General features: G+C 41.8%; 1 protein-coding gene across 14 annotated transcripts in view; it reads left to right on the forward strand.

The window, feature by feature from the left end:
• Positions 1 to 22,458, forward strand: part of nav3 (neuron navigator 3) — a 240,426-nt gene that overhangs the window by 156,677 nt on the left and 61,291 nt on the right. For all 14 annotated transcript variants that reach the window (XM_061761831.1, XM_061761828.1, XM_061761829.1 and 11 more), the window contains 4 exons: positions 7,769 to 7,841; positions 12,290 to 12,461; positions 18,897 to 18,965; positions 21,329 to 21,471. In XM_061761831.1, the coding sequence (XP_061617815.1) occupies positions 7,769 to 7,841; positions 12,290 to 12,461; positions 18,897 to 18,965; positions 21,329 to 21,471 (457 nt within the window). The remainder of the gene's footprint in view (positions 1 to 7,768; positions 7,842 to 12,289; positions 12,462 to 18,896; positions 18,966 to 21,328; positions 21,472 to 22,458) is intronic.

Raw genomic sequence — 22,458 nt, forward strand, 5'->3', positions numbered from 1 at the left:
AGTTGACATAGATTAGATAGGACAGCTCAAGCCCGCGTGTTGGTGTGGAAACCCAAGTAAGTTAAAAGCACACCCCAACCACAAATGATATGGCTCTTTTAGGATGCAAAATGGCAGTCGTTAAGATACATTGGAGAGGCCTTGCCCACCAACGAGGGTACTTGAGTTTCCACTCCAACACTCTAGCCTATGTCAATGGACTAACGAGGCCTGCTCGGATGAGCGGCGAAACGTCTTCAAAGAAAACCTGTCCAGTTGTGGTCCACTCCATGCTCTGAGAATACAGTGTCCTGGATGAATGGAATTATTCATAGGCATTTTCACCTACATTTACAGAAACCTTTAGTTCTCGGCAAATATAGTTCCTGGAACTAGTAAATCCCCATCAGATGTGTTAAGCCTAACTCCAAAGGTTAGACAATCCTTCCTGTGGTCCAAACACACATTGGTCCTCCCCAAACAATCCTAGTTCTGGGGTTTGTGCGGTAGAGCACTAACAGAAACCTCAAAGTCTGCGTCTGCAACAATACTGTTGACATATCACTTAAACAATTCGAACAAAATTGCCATAGACCAAACACATTTTGAAATTGAACCCTTTGACATCAGCGAGGCAACCCCACTAACTATTTGGCCTCAGCACCATGTTTTGCAGGGGTGCCTTTGTGGTCTAATTGAGTCGAGTGTTTCTTTGAGACTGTAAAAGCCCACTGGTCTCATCTGGACCCCATCTGTGTTCTGCCTGCACTTCACCACCGACATGAGGACAAATGGCACTGGCTTATTCTTCGTCGGCCAGATGCTTCATCACCACCGCTGCTCATTAATAACCTCCACAACCAATTGATCATGTTCCTAATTTGAGCCCCACTTCGGGCCGGAGTTTTAGCAACCTACTGGCACCGTGTCCTCGGGTTGTTTACAACAGCGTGGCTTGTTCTGGGAAAAAATGGCAACAAATGGATGATGGGAACTCTGAGCTCCAGGAACGTTCCCAATGGCGTTTTGAAAGCTTGGTGATTGGCAGCGAGCGCCTCGAAGAGGGACAAGGCAGATGGCCAGTTCTCGACTACTGAAACTAAAGCAGTTTGGGGAGTTAAACCTCTTCACTTTCCTTAACGCAGTGATCGCCTTGTAGCCAGAAATCCATATGTCAATATCACGTTGTCAAGCGGGTAAAAACGCATTAAGCGCGTTCACCTCTGCCAAATGTTGAGGTAGCAAATAAACTTAGTTTGAAGGGAAAAATAAAGTCCTCTGATCCGCTGGTTAGTTTGCTTTCACCACTCATCTAGTTTGTTTCCATATGCAACAGCTGGTTCAGCAAGAAGCCCTGAAAACGATACGGTCCACTGCACCACAGGCAAAGTAACTGAGAGCTGCATTTTCTCATATGTTCTTATAACCTCAAGGAAACAACCTGCAAAGTTGCAAAAGTTGCGAATAAGCGGCAAAATTTCAGGAGTGTGTTTACACTGCCTCTAAGTAGCCCAAAAATAACTCAAGCCTGTTTGAATTTTAGACTCGATATACAGTAATCCTGTAATCGCTCACCACCTTCAGGCTTTAAAATAAATTGTTGCTACTCCCCAGAAGTTGGCAGCTAGTGTCTCCCATACCACCTCTGCGTGCGGAATGTTTTCTGCATGCAAGCATACATAAACCAGTAGCTATAAAAGACATAAATGCAAGCAGGGGAGCAAATAACTCTGGAATATTACTTATTTTATATAACTACATAATATTACATATGACATTGCTTTCATATTTGTCAATTCACTGCAGAGATTTCTTTTGTTCACAAAACACAGGTCACAATTTTGTTTGCTGAACTTCATTGTTTGTTTTTCTCAGTGTTCATTTGTGTGATTTGTGTTGAATTCATTATTGGAAACAAACCTCGTATGGAACAAATCAGTTGTCAGACAATTGGAGGATGCCCCTACATTTTAGTTTCAGTTTCAAAAGGAACATTTGGTGCTGTAGCTATTTTGGAAACTGATTAATATTCAGTATAATATAATATCTTTAGACTGGATGATTATTTGACAAGTTGTCCAGTTTAGCAAATCCAAGTAGAGCATCCGCAGACTTCTTATGTGCTCACTTGTTGCTCAATTGCTAGTTTTGAATCACTCATTAGAACCAAACAGGCAATTGTTCTGCTCTGTTTGTTTAAGACGGACGCAGTGAAAGAGTGGTCCAACCTTTTGATCTGATGCGGTTTGACTGCAACAGCTGCAATCTCCCTCGCCATGGATACAGTACAAACTCGGGAGTAATTCTATAGCGGTCACAGCACTTCCTTAGTCACTAATGGTCCTGACACAGAATCTGAAAGGAAGCCATCGGATCCAATTCAGTAGGCTGACGCGCTTGGCATGCTTTTAGAAAAGTAGTGATGCATCTGCAATGTTGAAAATAGTCATACAAGCACAAAGGCTAAGAGTTATGGAACATTCCTATCGTTTTTATCTTGTATTGTCACCCTTTCTTGTCCACTTGTCTGTTTTCATCCACCATCTCGCTTCGCCTATGGCAGCGAGCTATCACAGCCAGGCCAACCTGATGTTTGCTTCTCCACCTCCGTGCCTTGAGTCAACTCCACCCGGTTGCTGTCGCCCGCAAACGTGCCCTGTGTATTCTGAGAGGCCAGGTTGGCTTTTCACACTCCCTCCCAAAAATGCAGTCGAGGCCGCTGGGTTGGGTGAATTGACGCACATCGGCCCATCAGTCGGTGACCACACAACACTCTTTATTTATCATCTCAGTCGTAGCCAAAGGGACAAAAGAGTGCAGTTTGTTTCTGTGTCGATTCACTGTTTCCATTTCCACGTCTCCTCCAACCAATCATTTACATTGACATCTAAGACAAAATTGGGTTATTGTACTAAACAATCAGGATAGAGTACAGTGAACCCCCATTTAGTATCAAGTCAGTATTTAATGCCATGTTTGAGATGTAAGCTCACATATACTGTAACACTTCCAGCTTCTAGCATTGGTTCAACATGTCCTTCAACTGCCACAATTTTTCAGTTGTTTCCGTGCATCACAAGGTGACAGACATTCAGTGCTCGACCTTTGTATTTCCGCACTTGCATCATTTCTCAGTCAGTGGGTTGTGCAAACAGTTTTCTTAAAAGTCAGCAGCATAACGCCGCAAGACCCTTTTGGGAGCGAGGGGTCCCCAGACGGCACTGACAGCTAAAATCTGTTGGCTGTCAACAGTAATGCCGTCCGTCATGTTGACCTACGCAGAATGACCCCGAAAGAGCGTGTGTGCATGAGGAAGGAGATCGTCCCGCGGTGGGCCATCTTCTGTCAGATGTTTAATTGCATACATACCTATACGAAAGCAAACCTTTTTTTATATATATATATATCATGGGTCTCTGACTGGTTCCATTCGGTTTCACTTGATTCCCTCATCATGACAATGAGTTCTTTGGTTTTGTTGCAAAACGTAATCAGACACACTCCGCTCGCCCTGTGCACCATTCAAAACACGATCCTAGCAACAGATGCAGACATTTCAGACGATGTAGCTCTCATCAAATAGCGACAGGTGTCTTTCTCCTTTAACTGCCGGTATAGCACAAGACATAAATGGTGACTTGTACGTTCCCACTGACCCTTTGTGAGGTGGAATCGATTAACACGTAGGAACAGCTCAAATGTGTAGCTTTGCTCTGTGAAAGATCGAATTATTTGGTAGCGTATTAACTTCATGGAGGCAGTACAGTCCATTTTGTTAAAATACCGAAGGTCTGAGAAAGTTACTGATGGGATCTCCGAAGGCTTTGTCAAAGTTTTCATGCTGAACATGTAGAGGCTGGTGACTGTGGAAATCGAATGAAGTAGATATTCATCACGCTGGACAAGGATCTTCTACCTTGAGGAGAGTGCCAGTTCCTTTTGTTTTCTACTTGTTGTCCTGTCAGAGGTTGCCACAGCAAGTTGTTTGGCAGAGTTTTTACTCTGGATGCCCTTCTTGACACAACCCACCCATTTATTTAAAAAAAAAATCTGGGCTTGCAACTGATTGTGGATGGGGTATCGGTACGTTGACCCGTGACCTTTATATTTGTGTGGATGGTTGGATAGTTTGGCTGCAGCAATTGCCGTTGTTCTAAGTAGTTCTAGCTAGTGCCATTCTACTTATCCTATGTACAGTAATGTTATTGGCGTTACTGTGAAAAGGGGCAGAATAACAAACACTATCACATGGCGTCAAACTGTTTCAGACCACATTAGTCACAGGATTTTAAAAAAGATGAATAGAAGTTTGACTGCCGTACACATGTGGCCACAATGCGTGCCTGTGAGGCAGATGCTTGCAATGCCGCACGGACAACATTCAAGTTGTATGATAAAGGAAAACCAGCCAATCTATATAATCAAGACATCCATTTGCCATGCACATCCTTCTGTTAATACATCATGTGTCCTTTCAAAGCTGACGGAACTTCACCGTTTATTTACACAACCAGCCATGCCACTTGTTAACAACTCACATGACATTCTTGCTTGATGTATTAACACAGGATGACACAAAACTCCGCTGGTGAAAAAGAAGCAGCCATTCTTTCACAGAAAAACACCACAACCTTGTGGCGACAACTTAGCAGCAGAAAAGCAGTAAAATATGGCTTCATCAGCATGCAAATATTCTCTATTTCAAATAAGCTCAGCTCGACAGCGCTGATTGATTAAGTGTACTGTGGCTATGAAAAGCAGCCCGGTAATGCGTCACTTCAGTGAGAATGATGGGCCGACTAATTGGCTTCCAAGTGTCAAGAAGAAGTTATAGGAACAAGAGGCATGCATTCATCAGACTAACTTTGGTGCAGTGATGCAAGAATGGTTTATTTATCCAGCTGATTGGTTTGGCAATATTCTTCCTTATTCATGCACTGACTAACGACTTTTAAGGATTTTCCAGTCGATGTACGGCATTTTGGTGAAATAAAACCTGTCATTTATGAAGATATGCGCTTGCGCTGTAAAATGCTTATGCTCAGTTTTCCTCAAGGAGCTTGTTTTCTGGCACTTGATGTCTTGGCTCATTTTACATGACAATTTCATCTTCGGCAGAATGCTTTCCAATTCTAGCCTGTGCCAGTCACTTGATGCCCAATGTGACTTTTACAAATGACTATATTAAGGTCTGTGGGGGAAAAATCAGAGCATATACTGAAGTTGGATGATCATTTTTTAATGAGATTTATAACACCTGTTGTCCTGTTGGGCATAGCATTGTTGCTGAAACCAGGAAATCACATGTGTCACTGCCTCCTTTCCACACTCTACTTCTCTGTCACCCTGCAAATGGGTAGAAGTGTGTCAAGCCGTAACTGTACAAAGTGTGCATAAAAGTAGTTCGGTACTGCTTGTACCAAGGCTTGACATTTTGAGGTCCTGTATCACGAAACGGGTAGTGTTCCAAGCCAAGCTGTCAATACTATGGTCGCTAATGATGTCTTTCTTTTGGTTTTTAAGATTTGTATCTTGGGGCTACCAGATTCAATGTGACTGCTGTGACTTGTTGAGTTAAAGTTAAATCCTTCAGTATTTTTGCCTGCTCCTTTGCGTCCACCAGTGTCGATGACAGGTAGAGTCGCAAAGTGTGGTTTCCGACACAGGCTTTGTGTCACCGGGCTTTTTTCTCCACTCATCACGTCCGCGTGATACTTATAATTGCAGAGTGGAAACCCATTATCACCCAACATTAACATCTCCCCATCTTTATTCCGCCCTGCTTCGCGGTCAGTTCCTTCTCACAATTCTGGTTGCACATGTGGCCCCTTTTCCTGTTGGAATTTATTAGTGAGAGCCTCATCAAAATGCCCTTTTCCAACTTGCTGATAAAGGCTGTTTGGTGCCAGCTTGCATTGGAAAAAAATCAATGATATCAGTTGCTTGTGAGGCTGGTGTAGGATACCACAAAGCCAAAAGTCTTCACCAAACTAGCAGTTACACCTCGCCAGAGACCTCTGGAAAATGAATGCCCCGGCCGTCATCGACACCTTCATCATTATCAAGCGTTTTTTTTTGCGTCATTTTAGTTTTCGGGGAGACTTTAAAACAAACACCGGTTTCATCGGAAAGCCTCAGGATTTCTCTTTGGAGAGTCAGTGGGTGCCCCTAAGGAAGGGTGTTGATGCGATACCTTGTGTTTATGAGTTTCACCCCTTTCTTGTGTTTATGAACTATTAAAACTCTCATCCACAGACACACACGGCAGCCATAAATATTCAAAAGTAGAAGTCATTTCACAAAAAATGATCACTAAATAATTTTTTATGACGCAGATATCTGAGTGAATGGGGTGTGGTAAAACAAGCAAGCGCACAAAGGACACATATGTTTGCGTGTGTGAAAAACTTGGGGAAGGAATATGGAAGCCCAGATTTGAGGGTGTTTTAAGTCGCGTGTTGTGTCGCGCCCATGGAGGAATTATTTGTGTGACTTGTGGTCTTGCAACAAAATAGAAAGTGCTCGGAATGATAGCACCAGAATCCATATTATTATATAATAGTATATAGTATTTGCAATACTATACTACAGGGATTAAGGACATATTTAAATACACACAAAAACAGGTACTCAAATTACACTTTGACCTATCTTCATTGTAAAAATCACCAATCTTGCTATGAAAGCCGAGCTTATGGTTGGCCATTTTCCTCATTATTTAGTCCTTTGCGCATGATTAAACATGACAAAGTTGGGGAAAGGTTGTTCTACAGAAGCGATTCTCAAAGTGTGGTATGTGTATCACTACTAGTACATGGACTTCCTCCAGTGGTACGTGGAAGAATCACTGCCCAAGTGCAATTCAGTTGTATTTAACTTTTAAGTTCAATACAATTGCATTGAATCTTTAAGATGTTTGCAAGGCTGCTATCTGATATAATCACAATGTTATGTCACAGCTGCAACATGATGAAGTAATAATTACCTTAACTTTAGATTTACTTGATTTCTACTCTAACATTACATTTTGTTTTACTGTAACCAGATTTTGCATGTTGCTATCAAAATTACACAAATAATCATCATGTTACGCTTGTAACTGTATCTTGCTGGAATGCACATTCCATATTCAGTGAGACAAATGGTACTTGGTACTTCCTTATTGTATTTGAACATCTCCCTCATAATAGGAGACAGACTCAAACTGCTTTATTAACAAAATGTAAGGAGGAGAAGGAGGAGGATTTGCGGTTGGAGGGGGTCTTCCAGCTCATGAATCATCATCACTGCACGTTGGACGTCTGGCCAGCTTGTTGCATGGCCCAGGCGCACTGCACTGAATGGCTAGAACTGTGAACTTTGAACTTGTCATATAAAGGAAGGATGGTGCCAGTTGAGCAGCATGCTATTGAAGGAATGTGAAAAATTCCCCTGCATGAAATGCAAGTTTGAAGGAAGCACAGTTCTTAGTGAATGCCGTCGACAGTATTTGTGGGCGTTTGCATTTCAGCTGCTGCCTACTCGTTTATTCACTTGCTATCAATGTATTCTTACTCAACTCCACTGTGCCGCGGGCTGCGTAGGTGGCGACACACGGCGGTCAGTATGTCACGCAGGCAGGCCCGACGGTCATGTGGCCATGGGCCTCGTAACCACACAATGATGTGCTTTATGGTTAATAATGCTGATCATCCCTGCCACCCCCCCAAGACATTTCAGCTCATTGAATGTAAAGTTTTGTAACTTGCTGTGTGTCTGATTGCCTTGCCCTCATTTGTTTTGTCTCCAGATTGAGAATGTGGACGCCTGCCTCAGTTTCCTCGACGCTAGAGGAGTGAATGTACAAGGGCTCTCAGCAGAAGGTAAGATCTGGACCTCTGAAACTAATTAAGTCAGTCAGTAGTTGTTATTGCTATGCATGGGGGGGCAACCTAAGTGTTTACCATGCTGGTATGTAAAACGTGATACAGTGTCTAATGTATACTGCATAATGTGTTTTTATGATAATACTTTACTATATTCATAAATTCATATGTACCTGTAGAAAGAAAGCAAAGCGCAGAGACTCTCTGAACGGATCTAGTTAGTTAGTTAAAAGGGCGAATGATCATTGCCAACAGCCTCTCAAAAATATCCACACTTTCTCCTTTATTCCCATCCATTTACTGTCTTTTTTGGAAATCAGCTTCTTCCTTGACAGTCGCACCATGTTTTTCCATCCATCCATTTTCTGAGCCGCTTCTCCTCACTAGGGTCGCGGGCGTGCTGGAGCCTATCCCAGCTGTCATCGGGCAGGAGGCGGGGTACACCCTGAACTGGTTGCCAGCCAATCGCAGGGCACATACAAACAAACAACCATTCGCACTCACATTCACACCTACGGGCAATTTAGAGTTGTCAATCAACCTACTCTGTATGTTTTTGGGATGTGGGAGGAAACCGGAGTGCCCGGAGAAAACCCACGCAGGCACGGGGAGAACATGCAAACTCCACACAGGCGGGGCCGGGGATTGAACCCGGGCACTCAGAACTGTGAGGCTGACGCTCTAACCGGTCGGGCCACCGTGCCGCCCACCATGTTTTTGTGGTTCAGTAATGAAACAATACAGTACAGTGCATTGTATGTGGAGTCTCAAAACCCTCAATACAGGGTCGCAGTGTTTCTGTTGCAGTGCACTGGTAGATGTGCGGTGCTCACTCGCTTGGTGTGCGGCGAAGGAGTCGGCGACTGTAAATTTTCCACAATGGTCCACCTCAGTCGCGTTCCCCCGTGTCACTCGGTGTGCAGCGAGCCTCAGCAACATTGTCTCCACATTTAACGACTTTTACCACTCCTTAAGCAACATTTTTTTCCCAAATGACTGGTAAAAATGTGACCACGTTTAGTGGTGTTATTGAAGACTCTGGCAGTCCTTCCGCGTCCAGACTCCAAATGAAAGGCGCTTGCACAAAGCCACCACTGGCTAATTTAAACAAGTCACTTCACATTTGTATATACGATTGAGTCATATTGTCTTCTGCAGCAATTGTGCTGATGCTACTTGTTGTTGTCGATCATGCCGGCAGCAGCAAAAATAGTGTGAGAGTTTGACACACTGACCGACAGTTCTAAATCTAGTTCAGCACACCGCTAGCAGTCACGTACTAAAAACAGCTACGTGACTCACCGCAGGCATGGAATTTCAAAGTCTGTAAATAAATGGGCTATTGGATTACCTGACAGCAATGGCCGCTATTATTTCCTATGCTTCTTTTGCTGTCTGAAATACAATATTATTTTAGATGACTGGGTAAATATAACATAACATATTGCTTGAGAGTATGTTAATTTCCTGAGAGAAGCTACATACTGTATAGCTAAAGAGGAATTTATGAAAAATAATAGAAATTAGACAAGATTTGATTGTTTGTCCATCCCAGTACCCTGTTAGAAAATAATGTGGGAAATTATGAATAATCTGGGGTTTTAGAGTTTTGTGAACGTGCAACAACCACACTGACACTCATGATGCTTGGAAAATAGTTCAGTTGGAAGTTTGAGGACAATATCCTCCTAAATTTGTGTGACGATAACACACACACAGATGTTTTGATGCCGTTTCTTCTCACATTCCCCCAACGTTCTCCTTATTAACCAAAAGCAGCAACTTTTCATGTGGTAATCTGTTCAGTCTTCAATTTCTAGACTCAGTTAATTCAAAGCACATTTTTTGCACATTTTTCTGCAGTGTATGGCTTACATTAAGTGGTCCTTACAGTGGGTCAGTGGTGGCTCTTTTCATTTTAGCGTCCCTGCAGCAAAGATCGAAGACAAACAGCCCCCAATAACCCGTTCACCCTGAAATGCTGGGCTCTTGTTTCTTTAATCGACACTTTTGGTCAGGATAAACCAGTATTGCAAATTTCATTTTGATTTCATTCTTCTTCCAGTCAGAAATTTGGGGCATTGCTTGTCTCGTAAAGGAGCAAGAACAAGGTCAAGAGACCCTGGCCTGGCATGTATTGTGCGTGGATTGAAGCCAATTGAAACCATGAGTTTGAGGAAGTAGGTAAAGGTAGAATTTATGTCGCTCAGGCAGTACTTGTCTCCCAATTTATATGACCCGGCTCTACTTGAATCTGTCCCTCACTCCCTCTTTAGAAAGACTTTTGTGACCCACGGAACAGCCTCACCAAATCACAAGAATGACTGAATGGAAGCACGTCAAACCACTTAAAAGACCCTCTGAAGCAAAGGCACATTTTCATTGAACATGGGCCAGAAACACTTTATTTTCTTCATCCCGCCAGTGTCGCGACAGCGAAAGAGCCCCCAACTCATGCTTAATGAAAACACTGTGTGCTACTGACGATCTCCTGTCAATGCCTCACAACAGAAAGTTAGCCCTTCCAATATCAACAAGTTCCCCCAAACCTACCTAATATTCAGGGAAGTTCAACAGTCTTATCTTTGGTGTGCAGTTGCATTGCTGACACAATGTTGAGCAGATAACACACACAACAGGCAATACATGAACAAGCACTCACTGATGTCAGCGATATCCTCGTCTCGTCTTATCTCGTCTTTTCGAAAGAATATCGTTGCCCTGGGTGGATGTAAGTGTGATTTTCTTTTTTCCATAAATTCAATCCATTTTGTAAAGTAGAAATGTCAAATTTATTCCAAGTTTGCCCAAAAAGTTTGCAACAAATCCAAATGTTTTAATATACTCTGCCAATAAAGATGATTCCGATTCTGAAATTGTTGAAACGAGTCTGTACATTAGTTTATCCTTTGACTGACTTCCTCTTGAAAAAAAGACAGTCACAAATGTCTATTTTACATAATTATTGAATAGTCATTGTTATTGGTTGATCCTCGGGCTGCAACTAACAACTACTCTGAGAGTTGTTAAAGCTATCAATTATTCAAGCGACTTTTCAACAAAGTGGATAATAATGTGTAGCGTGTACACTGTGTTCTGTGATCTACCGAATGTGAAAATGATATATTGAAAAAATTGTTTCCAAATGTCTTATTTTGATTAAACACAAAGATAATCAGTCTGCTTTCACTGAGAATGACAGAAATCTGATTTATTGTTGAGAGGCTGAAATCAAAGGGTTTGGACAATTTTAGGTGAAAAACTGGCTCCAAAGGATTAATCAACTATAAAAAGTCGATTCATTTTATAACCACCTCTAGATTGAGCAGTCTTAAAATATAGTTGGTTCTGCGTTCAGGTCTTGTTCTTTGGGGTATTTAAAGTTAAAAGTTAATTAATGGTACCCTTATCAGTGGCAATATCATTGATTTAGTACTGAAGGGTGTATCTGTAAAAAGAGGTCCAGTTAAGAATACACAACATAGTCAATAGTCAGTGGCATGACAAGAACAAACACAATTTATTGGTACATTTCATTTTATTTCCAAAGTTCAGTAGTTCAACAAAGCTGCATCATTTTGTCTGCCAAAAGTAGTTGACCGTCTCCGCCAAACGGAGAGTAAATTGATGCCCGTGGGTGTTAGGAAATGGAAAAGCCCCTAGAGATTAATCTTCAGCACCTTCCCAAAATAACGTTAGATGGCTGTAAGATCTTGATAATAACTTAAAAAAAAAAACTGTATCAGCCATTGCTCCGCCTGTGCCGACTCTTGCTGAGGGTTTGATATGAGAGCTCCATTTCACAAATGGCTGCGTTAGTAACAGTGATGAAGTCTTCCTTTGCCGGGACTCATCCAAATTCTATTCCAGCCTACTGTGGGAGATACATTACTTTGATTTTTCTCAGCGATTAACTCTGGAACTGTATTTGGAGGGTGGAATTTTCAAGAGATTTGATAGCCTCAGCGCAGATATTTTGCATTTTTGTTTCATTCTTATTCCTTGGGGGTTATTTTTGATTTGGTTTGTCTTGGTTGGTATTTGTCATTTATTGAAATAGTTTGTTTCGCTTTCATCAGTATAACAGCAGCTCCTCTTAGCAGATGTAAATAAAGTTCATTTTGTGGATATTTACAAGCATAGCTTCAGTGTTACATAGGCCTGATAGATCACATTGGTTCATGTGAGCTTCTTTGTGTTACTGCTTATAGACTAAAGGGCACAGAATTGTAAGTACGAGCCGCCCTTAAACTGCTGATCTACTTACACTCACAGAAGCCACTTTATGCTTTGGAAAAAACAGATGAAGGCTTCTTCTGAGTCTTTTCAGCAGTATAAAGTGATTTAAGGGTTATACTGTGTTTGTCTTACATAATGGGGATCCAACATTCCAACAACAGCGACTTACTGTATGTCTTTCCTTTTTTGTTTTTTGGGATCTACAGAGATCAGGAATGGCAACCTGAAAAGCATCTTGGGCCTCTTCTTCATCCTGTCCCGCTACAAGCAGCAGCAGCAGCAACAGCAGCAGTACTACCAGTCGTTGGTGGAGCTCAGCCAGCAGAGCAGCAGCAGCACGGCAACATCTGCCAGCAAGTCGCAAGAGATGCAGTCCAGGTACAATTCGAACAGCATGACCCAGCACTGTAAACTCATTGCACTTTGTTTCCATCCCCGAGTCGTCATCGTTTCAAATGTTTAGTGGTGCATCACCATGGAAATGTAGTGGTTTGTTGCAATTTAACAAATCATCTCCATTGGATTAAAGCTGGATAACTACTTAGTAACTAGTTTGTGTCTTTATTGGACACATGTCCCTTATATCCAAGGCAGTTACAGAAATCTGAAAGAATAGCTGGGTAATCTGACACCCTTCTGTTAAAGGAGACATATTATCAGTGCTTGAAAGTGGCTCTGGATCTTTGCCCATCCTAGCTTCCAAGTCATGGGTGGAGAAAATCAGTGTTGAGAAGTTTCATGATTAGTTGATATTAATAACTTGCTTACAGACACATTTTCAGAAATAGGTTGTTACATTTCTTTCTTGATGGTGGGCCAACTATTTCGACGGAGAACCATTCACTCCCACATTCACTCCTAAGGACAATGAAGCTCGCATATCTGTTTTGGGAATTTGGGAGGAAGCTGGAGTACCCAAAGAAATCCCATCAAGTTCAGAACTGTGAGGCGGATGTGATAACCACTTGTTCACCATGCCACCTATTAAAAAATACATTTTCCATAATATATAATGGAAATATAGCACTGTCATTTCATCTCCCTGAAAATCATTATTGAGACTAAATCCGTTTGATATAATTTCATAATATTTGCAACAGCTTACCATCTTTTTTATTTGTTTGTTTACTATATGGTGACACCATAGTTCAAATTCACAAGACTTTGTTTTTTGCAAACACGCCCCAGACTTTGTGCACCTATGGGTTTGTCATCGAGGCCTGACTTTTTGCAATATAAAGTTGGCAACTCAGCAGTATAAAGTAACCAAAGCAAAGCGAGCTGTGACCCACTATGTAAATAGACCACTTTTAGAGTAGGCTTGACGTGCCACCCATGAACAACATTCCCATGCATTAGATCCCGTGACTGCGTCGCCTCTCTGCTTGGCCGTGAAATCGACGAATGAGAGCGGCATTCGAAACACGAGAGCTTTCGATGGTCGTGGATCAGTGTTTTTGGTTGTATGTGTGTGTCATGGCGGAGGTTAGGAGGGGCACAGCTGCCTGACATTCCCAACCTCCTGCTGCCTACCCTTACAACAGGTGGAGAATGCGCTTGTACACGAATTAAAGCACTAGAGTTAGATTTAATTAGGCTTGGCTGAAGGAAAACCTAAAACTAAAGCGTGGTTCCCCTTTTAAAATGTATTTTTCAATACATTCCAGATGTTTGAAGGTAATTGCTGTAAATGTGCAAGCACTGAGGACTATGTAGGACTCAATTGTGAAGATACAGTATCGGGTTAAACTGTTTTTCACCATTTCAGGTTTCCTGATTTAAGTCTTGAAGCGGATCTAATCGTACAGCTCAAACGTGTCTGTTTGTGTAGCCAAGGAAAGATGCCAGACAATGTAGCATCCATTTTACCAGTTCGTAGTAGTTATATTTGATTGTCAGTTAAGAAGGGGCACGGTTTCAGTGCATTCAGCGGACACGCCCACAGCGTTCAAGAGTGGAGAGAATTATTTTGAAGCCTGATTTTATACATTTGGTGATTTTTATTTATTTTTTAAATCATACAAATTTGGCAGGGTTGTTAACAACACTCTTTTCTGTGGTTTGTCAAATTTAGAAGACCTGACTTCATACTGTGATCTCATCATTACAGTGGGGATCAGAGGCTCAACATGTGTGTCAAGAGAAAACTAAGAAATAAATGAGCAAAAATGTCAGTTTTTCAACTCATATTGGATATCTTATCATACGTACAGTATATTATCATAGCTTCAAGTTTTTCAGTTAGCATTAATTTGGAAACGTTTAAAGCAAATGCTGAACTATCTGGTGAATTAGGTCAGATGCAGATGAGTTGGTAGCATAAGTTGCTGGAAAACTGACTTGAGACAGCAAGCTTTTGTTTAACTTTATATTCAAGTATGATGTGCAAGAGGAACAATCGCATGTCCAATTATTGTTGCGCTTTTTCCAGCAATGTCTTTGCTCTGTTTTTTTTTTTAGGCGTTATAGTGCAACCTCTGTATTTGGTATGGGTTATATATAGGACACAGGACTGACATGCGGCACTATACAAAATAGTAATGATGAAAATGAGTTCTTATGCCAAAGGCGCCGTTTCACATCCAATTTGAATTGGGTAAAATGTAATTACATCTAATCACGAAATGGCCCTCTAATTAATTTCCTTTAACGATGATGAATCCCTTTGAGTATCAGTCGGCCGCGAACATTTAGCGTGTCCGAAATATATATGAGGGAGACAAGAGATGTGAACGGATTTTCAATGATCAAATTATATCTGGCACATTTAGAGACACATACACACTTGTTCTCAGACGTTCGGTATGCTGCGCATCTACATGTGGGCTGTGGCGCTGCTTTCTATAGACAGCACCTGCTGGCTCTCATTGGTGTCTCTGGGGTGACGGATGGGATGTGTGGACTTACGTGTGTCCAAACGGGGAACTCCCAATTCAGACAAAGCGTGGCAGTCCGGAGCCACAAGAGGTTTTTTGCGCTCGAGTTAGGAACAGCAAAAAAAATACAATTTGAAATCCAGCGTTTGAACTCAACATGCCCCGGGGTGGACAAGCTGACCCCCTGGTCTGGCGCTCTTCTCGCCTGCCCACGGCTGTGTCGCGTGACAGGAAGAGTCGCTCGCCGTATGGGAGAGCCAACAGCCAGGCCAAGCCCGACTCATCTCCTAGGTACACTTTGAGTTGTGTGGTTGGATGCGTCCTAGTTGGTAGAAGCACGAAGAATTCTCTTGATCCAACGGCGATTTGCGGATTTAATCAGTGGAGTCATGTACTGGTAAAAGACTTTGTTCCACGTCTTTGGTTGGTTGAGTGGTAGGTTACAGACGGATTACAGTATTATAAGACTATTGGGAAGATGTTGTTGTCTATGTTGAATTAATTCTCTATTAGTATGTTGTCAACTGATCTATCTGCATTGCATTTAATCTTGAATTTTGTCTCTCGCCTGGTCTCAAGTACAGTGGATATAAAAAGTCTACCCACCCCTGTGCAAATGCCAAAATGAGACCAAGATAAATCATTGAAAAACATTTTCTACCACTAATGTGACCTATAATCTGTTTAACTGAATTGTTTATAACAATGTTAAATTAAAATTTATGTTAAATCCAAATTAGAATAATCCTGCCACCATTTCTGATTAACCGCAATAAATTTCATATGTTCTAGTAGGCTTTTCCTGACTTTTGTTACCCCCTTTCTTTCTAGCAGAAGATGGAATGTTTTGTGCTAATACTAACTACCACACATTTCCCCACATGTTCGGCTGTTGTTATGGTCTAATGATACCAAGGTTGAACTTTTTAGCCATAATTCCAAAAGGCATGTTGGGCGTAAACACAACACTGTTCATCACCAAACGAACACCATACTTTACAGTGAAGCATGGTGGTGGTGGTGGTCGCGTCATGCTTTTTTTTTTCTTGTTCAGCTACAACTGGGGCCTTAAACAATGTGTAGGGTATTATGAACAGTTCCAAATAGCAGTCAGTGTTCGCACAAAACCTTCAGGCTTCTGCTAAAAAAAAAAGTCAGGAAAAGCCTACAATAACAGAGGAACTTTATTTGGGGTTAACCTGGGGCAGTTTAAATGGTTCGGAAATCCCGAACACAGCCACATTCCTGTTAGATTTAAGATTCAATAATTATTTCTTCAATTCATTTGCACAGGTTACAAGTCACATTACTGGTGATAAAGGTTTTTAAATGATTTATCATGTTCTCTATTTTTAGATTGCAAAAACCTGCCATTTCAATAGGGTGTGTAGGACTATTGTAGAGATAAAAGGAGACATACTGTATAGAATTTAAACACTCGTAGTTGATTGTTATTGGGATACAGTATTTTTAATAAAGGGCATTCAGAGACTTTATATGAAGATAGATTTTTATGGGACTGATTCGGTTAACTGTCTTGAATCACCATTATAGACTCTTCCAGTACACAAAATGATTGTATCAGCAGGGTTCTGGAAGTGCCGAATTGTAGCTCAGGCCTGTAGTGTCTGGCATATAGAGGCAATCTTTCATTGGTCCATTTGACCTTGTGTACCCAGATGTCCCATCGTTTGGAAAGATCTTTAATGTTGGTCATCGTATAAACTGCATTTGAATCCAATGCCCACCAATGCTATTTCTGCCATAAATGATCCTTCGTGGGTGTGTTCTTTGAGATATAATCAACAGTCTTTTACTTGTAAATTATACAGTCAGGTTGCTCAGGCTTTGCTTCCACCGACTGAGATTGTGCTTAACCCCGTTACCAACATCCAAAACCAATTCCAGTTAATGGTGGTGCTGCATGTCATCATCTGCATTATGTAGAACGGCTAATGAGAATCCTCCCTGACCATACCGACATCTTCCACGGTCAGCTCTGAATCTCCTTTGCACATAAAAAACATACACCACATCCTTAAAACCGGCAAGGTCAATTTGGAAAGGTGTAGAGTTGCCGTGCACTTCATAACAAGGTCATGGAAAGTGGAGGTTAATTGTTCTACCTCGAGTGTGCGTGAATATACATGTATACGATAATGAGAAATGGGAGATTAGTTATGCATTGATTTGAAATTTTGCATGGCACTCTCAAAAGATCCGTCACACTTGAACATTAACAATTGTGTCACACAAAGGGCATTATGATGATTTTTTTTTTTTTTTTTTTTTTTTAAATGGTCAAAATCCTGTCCCCAAGCGGAAAGGATACTTTTCTGCATCTTACTGCATGCTTTATACCTAGTTTTCCTGCAAAGACGCTAACCTAAATGATGCAGGATGATGCGAGGACTGCAGTTTGTCATTCAAATGCCCAGTACATTTTATTCACTTAACTCAGTCAGTGCCAAGCCGCCAGCCCACAAAACACAAAACAGAGAACGAGTTGTTCCTAATGCACTGATGGTGAGGCTACTTCCTATTTTCCTCCAGCTCTGGACATTGTACAGTTTTGGACATTTTTACTCTTGGATTCATCCAGTTACTGCTTCAGGGGTTCTCTCAATGTAGAGCCTACAGTGTGAAAGGCGTGATTGAAACAACCATTACGCTTAGGTACGAAAGGTACAACTATGTTCAACTGGATAACAATTTCTAAATCTAACATGCTGTCTCTACTAATAAAGCCAATAGCCGGAATTTCAGCACTCTTGATTATATTTTAGTTCAGGTCAGTTTCGTATACTGTACATTGGTGTCTCAAAGAAAATACTGGGTAAAAAGACAGTTAAGACAGTTTAGAGAGTTAATTTAATATCAAACCATCACGACCATTTAAGAAATAGACAGCTAGATAAAAACAAAGACACACAGGCTAATGCACTGATTATAATCTAGTCGTTTGTGGCATTGTGCAAATAACAAAGGAGTTTCTGATCCTATTGGTCCTAGGGGACTATTTTATTGGCTTTTTCAGTGTTCATCTGTATTCATTTCCTTTATTTATGTTTTTTATGTATAATCTTAAGCGTAGCAGTCAAATATCCCTAAAATTAAGATGCAATTTAGCTACGATGGAAAAAAAGAACAAGGTCGCCAGATAGTGTTTTCTGCTTTGTTGTCTCCATAGCCTATGCACAGAAAACAATGACGTTTTGTCTGTATTGTTTTGTAACTTGTCACTTAATCAAAACTAGTATCCACGGTCCACTATTCTGTGTGAAAGGTATCTTTACAGAGCTCTGTTTTATCTCATCACTGCAAAAGTACCCTCAACTTTTTAATGTGTAAATGGACTGAAAATTGCCCCAAACATTGCATTTACCCAAAGTAGTAAACAAGAGCCTCACCACCTGGCTGTCACTTTGTACGTAGGATGATGAAAGCAGTGCAGCATTTTTTGTTCATAAAGCGCTCTGCGTTAACTTTACTGTTTCCTGTCGAACGTGAATGGCGGCCAGCGCTGGATCCCATCCATGTCAATGACTCACAGTGAGCGTTGGGGTCGTAAACTGACGTGACTGCTGCCGCGGGTATTTCCGCTGCCTCTGCTTTTGGTCCGTTTTGAGGTTTTTTTACTTGTTCAAAAGATGCCACCGCAAAATTGATTGTAAACATTCCTCATATGATCGTGGTCAACAAGCACGTTATTAGATCGGTCACATGCATGTGGTCATAACAAAAATCAAAGAGTTGTGCCTTGACATGCAACATTATCTGCTTCCTCTTCCTCCACTCTTGTTATCGGTTTTCCGTCTTCTTCATCTTAATCCCTGCCTCTGTGTCACATTATTGCATTAAGACTCTGATTAACAAACTGGGCACATTCCTTGTTTAACTCACTTAACACTCCTGACTCTGCTTTTTTCTTCCGCAGTCTCACAGCACGATATGCAAGTCCTCCGCCCCATACTGGAATAGGGTCGCCACAGAAGAAAAACACGAGGTAAATATGACAAACGTTTAGTTTCAAATGTTACCTTTGCCAGTAGCAACAATGCTTTCTTTCTTTTTGTTGGTTGATCTGATTCTTCTACAATTTCGTTCTCAAATGGGATACACACCGAATGATTTTTAGTATCTTAACCAATTTAGGACATAGCGAGTAAAATTTTTTTGTAAGTGTTTGTTTACTGCTCTTTTACCAACACAGCACAGCACACAAGCGACTGAGAACCAGCACACAGGTCAGACAGTTAACGTTTACTCTTGTCGACCCAGCAGCTCTTTAACACACACCACACCATAGGATAGTCATATAAATCTTTTCATGACATCCGATAATTGGGCCCTTGCTGACTTTGATTGGAAGAGAGGAAAAATGCTCAAATCCAGCTCGATTAGCAATTTTAACTGTAGCATTTTAAATGCCTTTTGGTATCTGTTTCTGGTAACTTTTTGAATAGATGCTAGTTTCCGACTTTCCGAAATCCAATTTTCATTATTCAAGTCACACTTTCATTTTGCCTGGAATCTTTTCATGTAATATAGCAGTGTGTTATCTCCTTTTGTGAGGGTTTGTTGTTTTGTTAAAGTAACGCCCGCTTTTCTTAAATTTACCATTCTAATTGGCTTAAATCGCATTAAGGCCTTTTCACACCGAACTTGGTCTTTTTGGGGTTCACCACAGGGGAGGGTGCAGGGACGATGGCATCGCAGTGCAAGCTCACCCGTATTTGGAAATGGTTGCTTGGCAGCCTACCAGGAGGTAGCCTGGAGGCTTTTCTCGCTGGTTTGGACGCTGGTTCCCTTTCACTTGTGTCCCAAAGCTTGGGACACTGGGAGACAACATTTATTATTACTTCCTCCATTTTCTCCATACTGTAGTAGGATTTTCTATCCACTGTACATTTTGGTGTGAACCAATGAATCTGGATAAAGGCACAGATACAGGACCCAAAGTTAACCATTTGAGGCGTCATTGGAGGCATCTACATTTGTTATGAACTAGGAAGTGGCTTGCTAACTAATGAACAGAGGGACTAACACAAATACGGCAACTTTTGTTAAAAGATGACATATAGTAGCTCACTTGTCGTGGCTTTAGACTTTTGCACAGCACAGTACGTTAACCCTGGCGGCCAATATTTCAACAATGCAGCTGCAGCAGCTCCAGCTGCAGCCTGATGGGTGGTAATCTCCCAGCATGGACAAACCCGACACAGCCCTGCTGCCTCGCAGAGATAGCACTTTGTTTGCCTCCACACAGACAAACACCCCGTGGTAGTGAGTCTCCGTTTACAAGTGCGATTACCACATTAAATGTTTCCTCGGGGTTGGAGTAAGAAGCTGTAGTCGCAGAAAAGGGAAGACGGACCAGGCGCAATGACCAGTCCTACGTTTTTTTTTTCATTTTGCCCCCTGCAAAAAAAACATTATTTCATGTGGTATGTGTGGGACCGTCACGGTGGCTGACTGGTTAGAGCGTCAGCCTCACAGTTCTGGAGTTTGCATGTTCTCCCCGTGCCTGCGTGGGTTTTCTCCGGGCACTCCGGTTTCCTCCCACATCCCAAAAACATGCATTAATTGGAGACTCTAAATTGCCCGTAGGCATGACTGTGAGTGCGAATGGTTGTTTGTTCCTATGTGCCCTGCGATTGGCTGGAAACCAGTTCAGGGTGTACCCCGCCTCCTGCCCGATGACAGCTGGGATAGGCTCCAGCACGCCCGCGACCCTAGTGAGGAGAAGCGGCTCAGAAAATGGATGGATGGATGTGTGGGACTGTCACACGTATACGATAAGATCCCAAGCCGCCGTCCACAATTTGACGGCGGCTTGTTTCTCTCCCAAGCCGCATCTCGCTGATGCATTCATCAAATGTGAATTTTGGAAGATGAAAGAAGCTCATGATAAAAGGAACTACCTCTGATTTGCAACTAAATTGCCTCAATCTCGTTTTCCAGTCTTTCGCTCTCCTTTTCCCTCATCTGAGTTTTTCTTCATCTACCCTTACTTTTGTTTTGCCCCCTTTATTTCATTATCTTTCTGGATTTCCTTCTCTTTGTCGACTGAGAGCCGTTGAAGTGTTGGCTTTGGGGTTACTTGTTTTTTCTCTCTGTGACGACTTGCCCGTCTGGATCAGATTTGTTGGGATTGCTACTGCAGGGAGGAATCTGTCTGGAGCACCCGCAGTTTCAGCTCAGTATGATCCGGAAACAGATCCCCAGAAATATCTGAACATTTCAAAAGATATGAATTGAATATACTGGAGCATTTATATTCATGCTTATTGGTTCTTAAATCTGTATGGAAGAAAAAAAGTAGCACTAGAGGACTTTGTTTCATCTAAAGCCATTTTTCCCTTGCAGGTTACCGGGACCCTCCAGGGTACCCGCTGCAGGCAGCGGGGCCTCCAGGAGTCCGGGCTCATCCAATCTGAACCGCCGCAGCCAGAGCTTCAACAGCATTGACAAGAGCAAACCGCTCCAGTACGCCAGTGGCAACGACAGAGGTGAGGAAGTGATGTTGTTTGCAGTTCGCTGAGTGGAAATGAAAATGGTCCATCCCAGGCAGCCACTGGATGGCACCACTGACTTAGATGAGTTCACGGGAAAAGCCCATTCTCACCCCCCTTTTACTCCTCTCTGCTGAATCATTCCATGGTCATTATTTTGCGTTCGACATAAGAAATTCCATTAAGTTGACACATTTTCACAGACATTATCGAAGAAGCGCCATGATGAAAAATAATAACCCTTACAGTGGATCCTCACAGTTGCTGAAAAGTAATCTTTTTGTTACTTTTTAACAGATTAATAGTGACTCAGGCTACTGTGAGTAGAATTAAAAACATTCCTGACAACATTCCAATGTTTCACTTCGGGAACTTATTAATGCGTTCGATGTCAAATTCAGAGCATTTACAGATCTACCTTTTTCTTCAGCTTTGCAAAGATAAGGCACCACTTCTTCGCCGTAAGGGAGATAAAACAATGGTTTGCCCTTCAGGAAAGGAAAAATCAGTTGGTGTAAAATGTCAGCTCTGCGTATAAACTCAATCAGGCAAAATAAAAGATAAATGAGAGCCAAAAAGGCCTAAAACACTGAACCAACAGTTGTCTATCAATCTGACATTTACATTTGCATTGGAATTGTCCATCCATTTATCCCTTTTATGGAACACGGGTCCTCATTAGGGGGTCTGGGGTGACCTATCCCAGCTATGTAAAATCCTTGTCAAACCTTAACCAAATTAGAATGTTCTATGTCCGTGAAGGGCTATGCAATGAAAAATAATATTGAAAACCCCATTCAAACTGTTCAGACCCTTATCTCTCTTTCCAATCTACATCTGGCCAGATTGTGCTTCATGTGCTTAGCATCTACGTTCGTTTCCAGCTAGATCATAAAATCCCCCCAAAACGCAGAGGTGTTTCAGATTATGTGAACTATTGCCTGGACCCACAACACTAGTGCACAGAACAGTTGTGATGGCATG

Source organism: Phyllopteryx taeniolatus, chromosome 22, assembly GCF_024500385.1.
Source record: "Phyllopteryx taeniolatus isolate TA_2022b chromosome 22, UOR_Ptae_1.2, whole genome shotgun sequence".
NCBI lineage: Eukaryota > Metazoa > Chordata > Actinopteri > Syngnathiformes > Syngnathidae > Phyllopteryx > Phyllopteryx taeniolatus.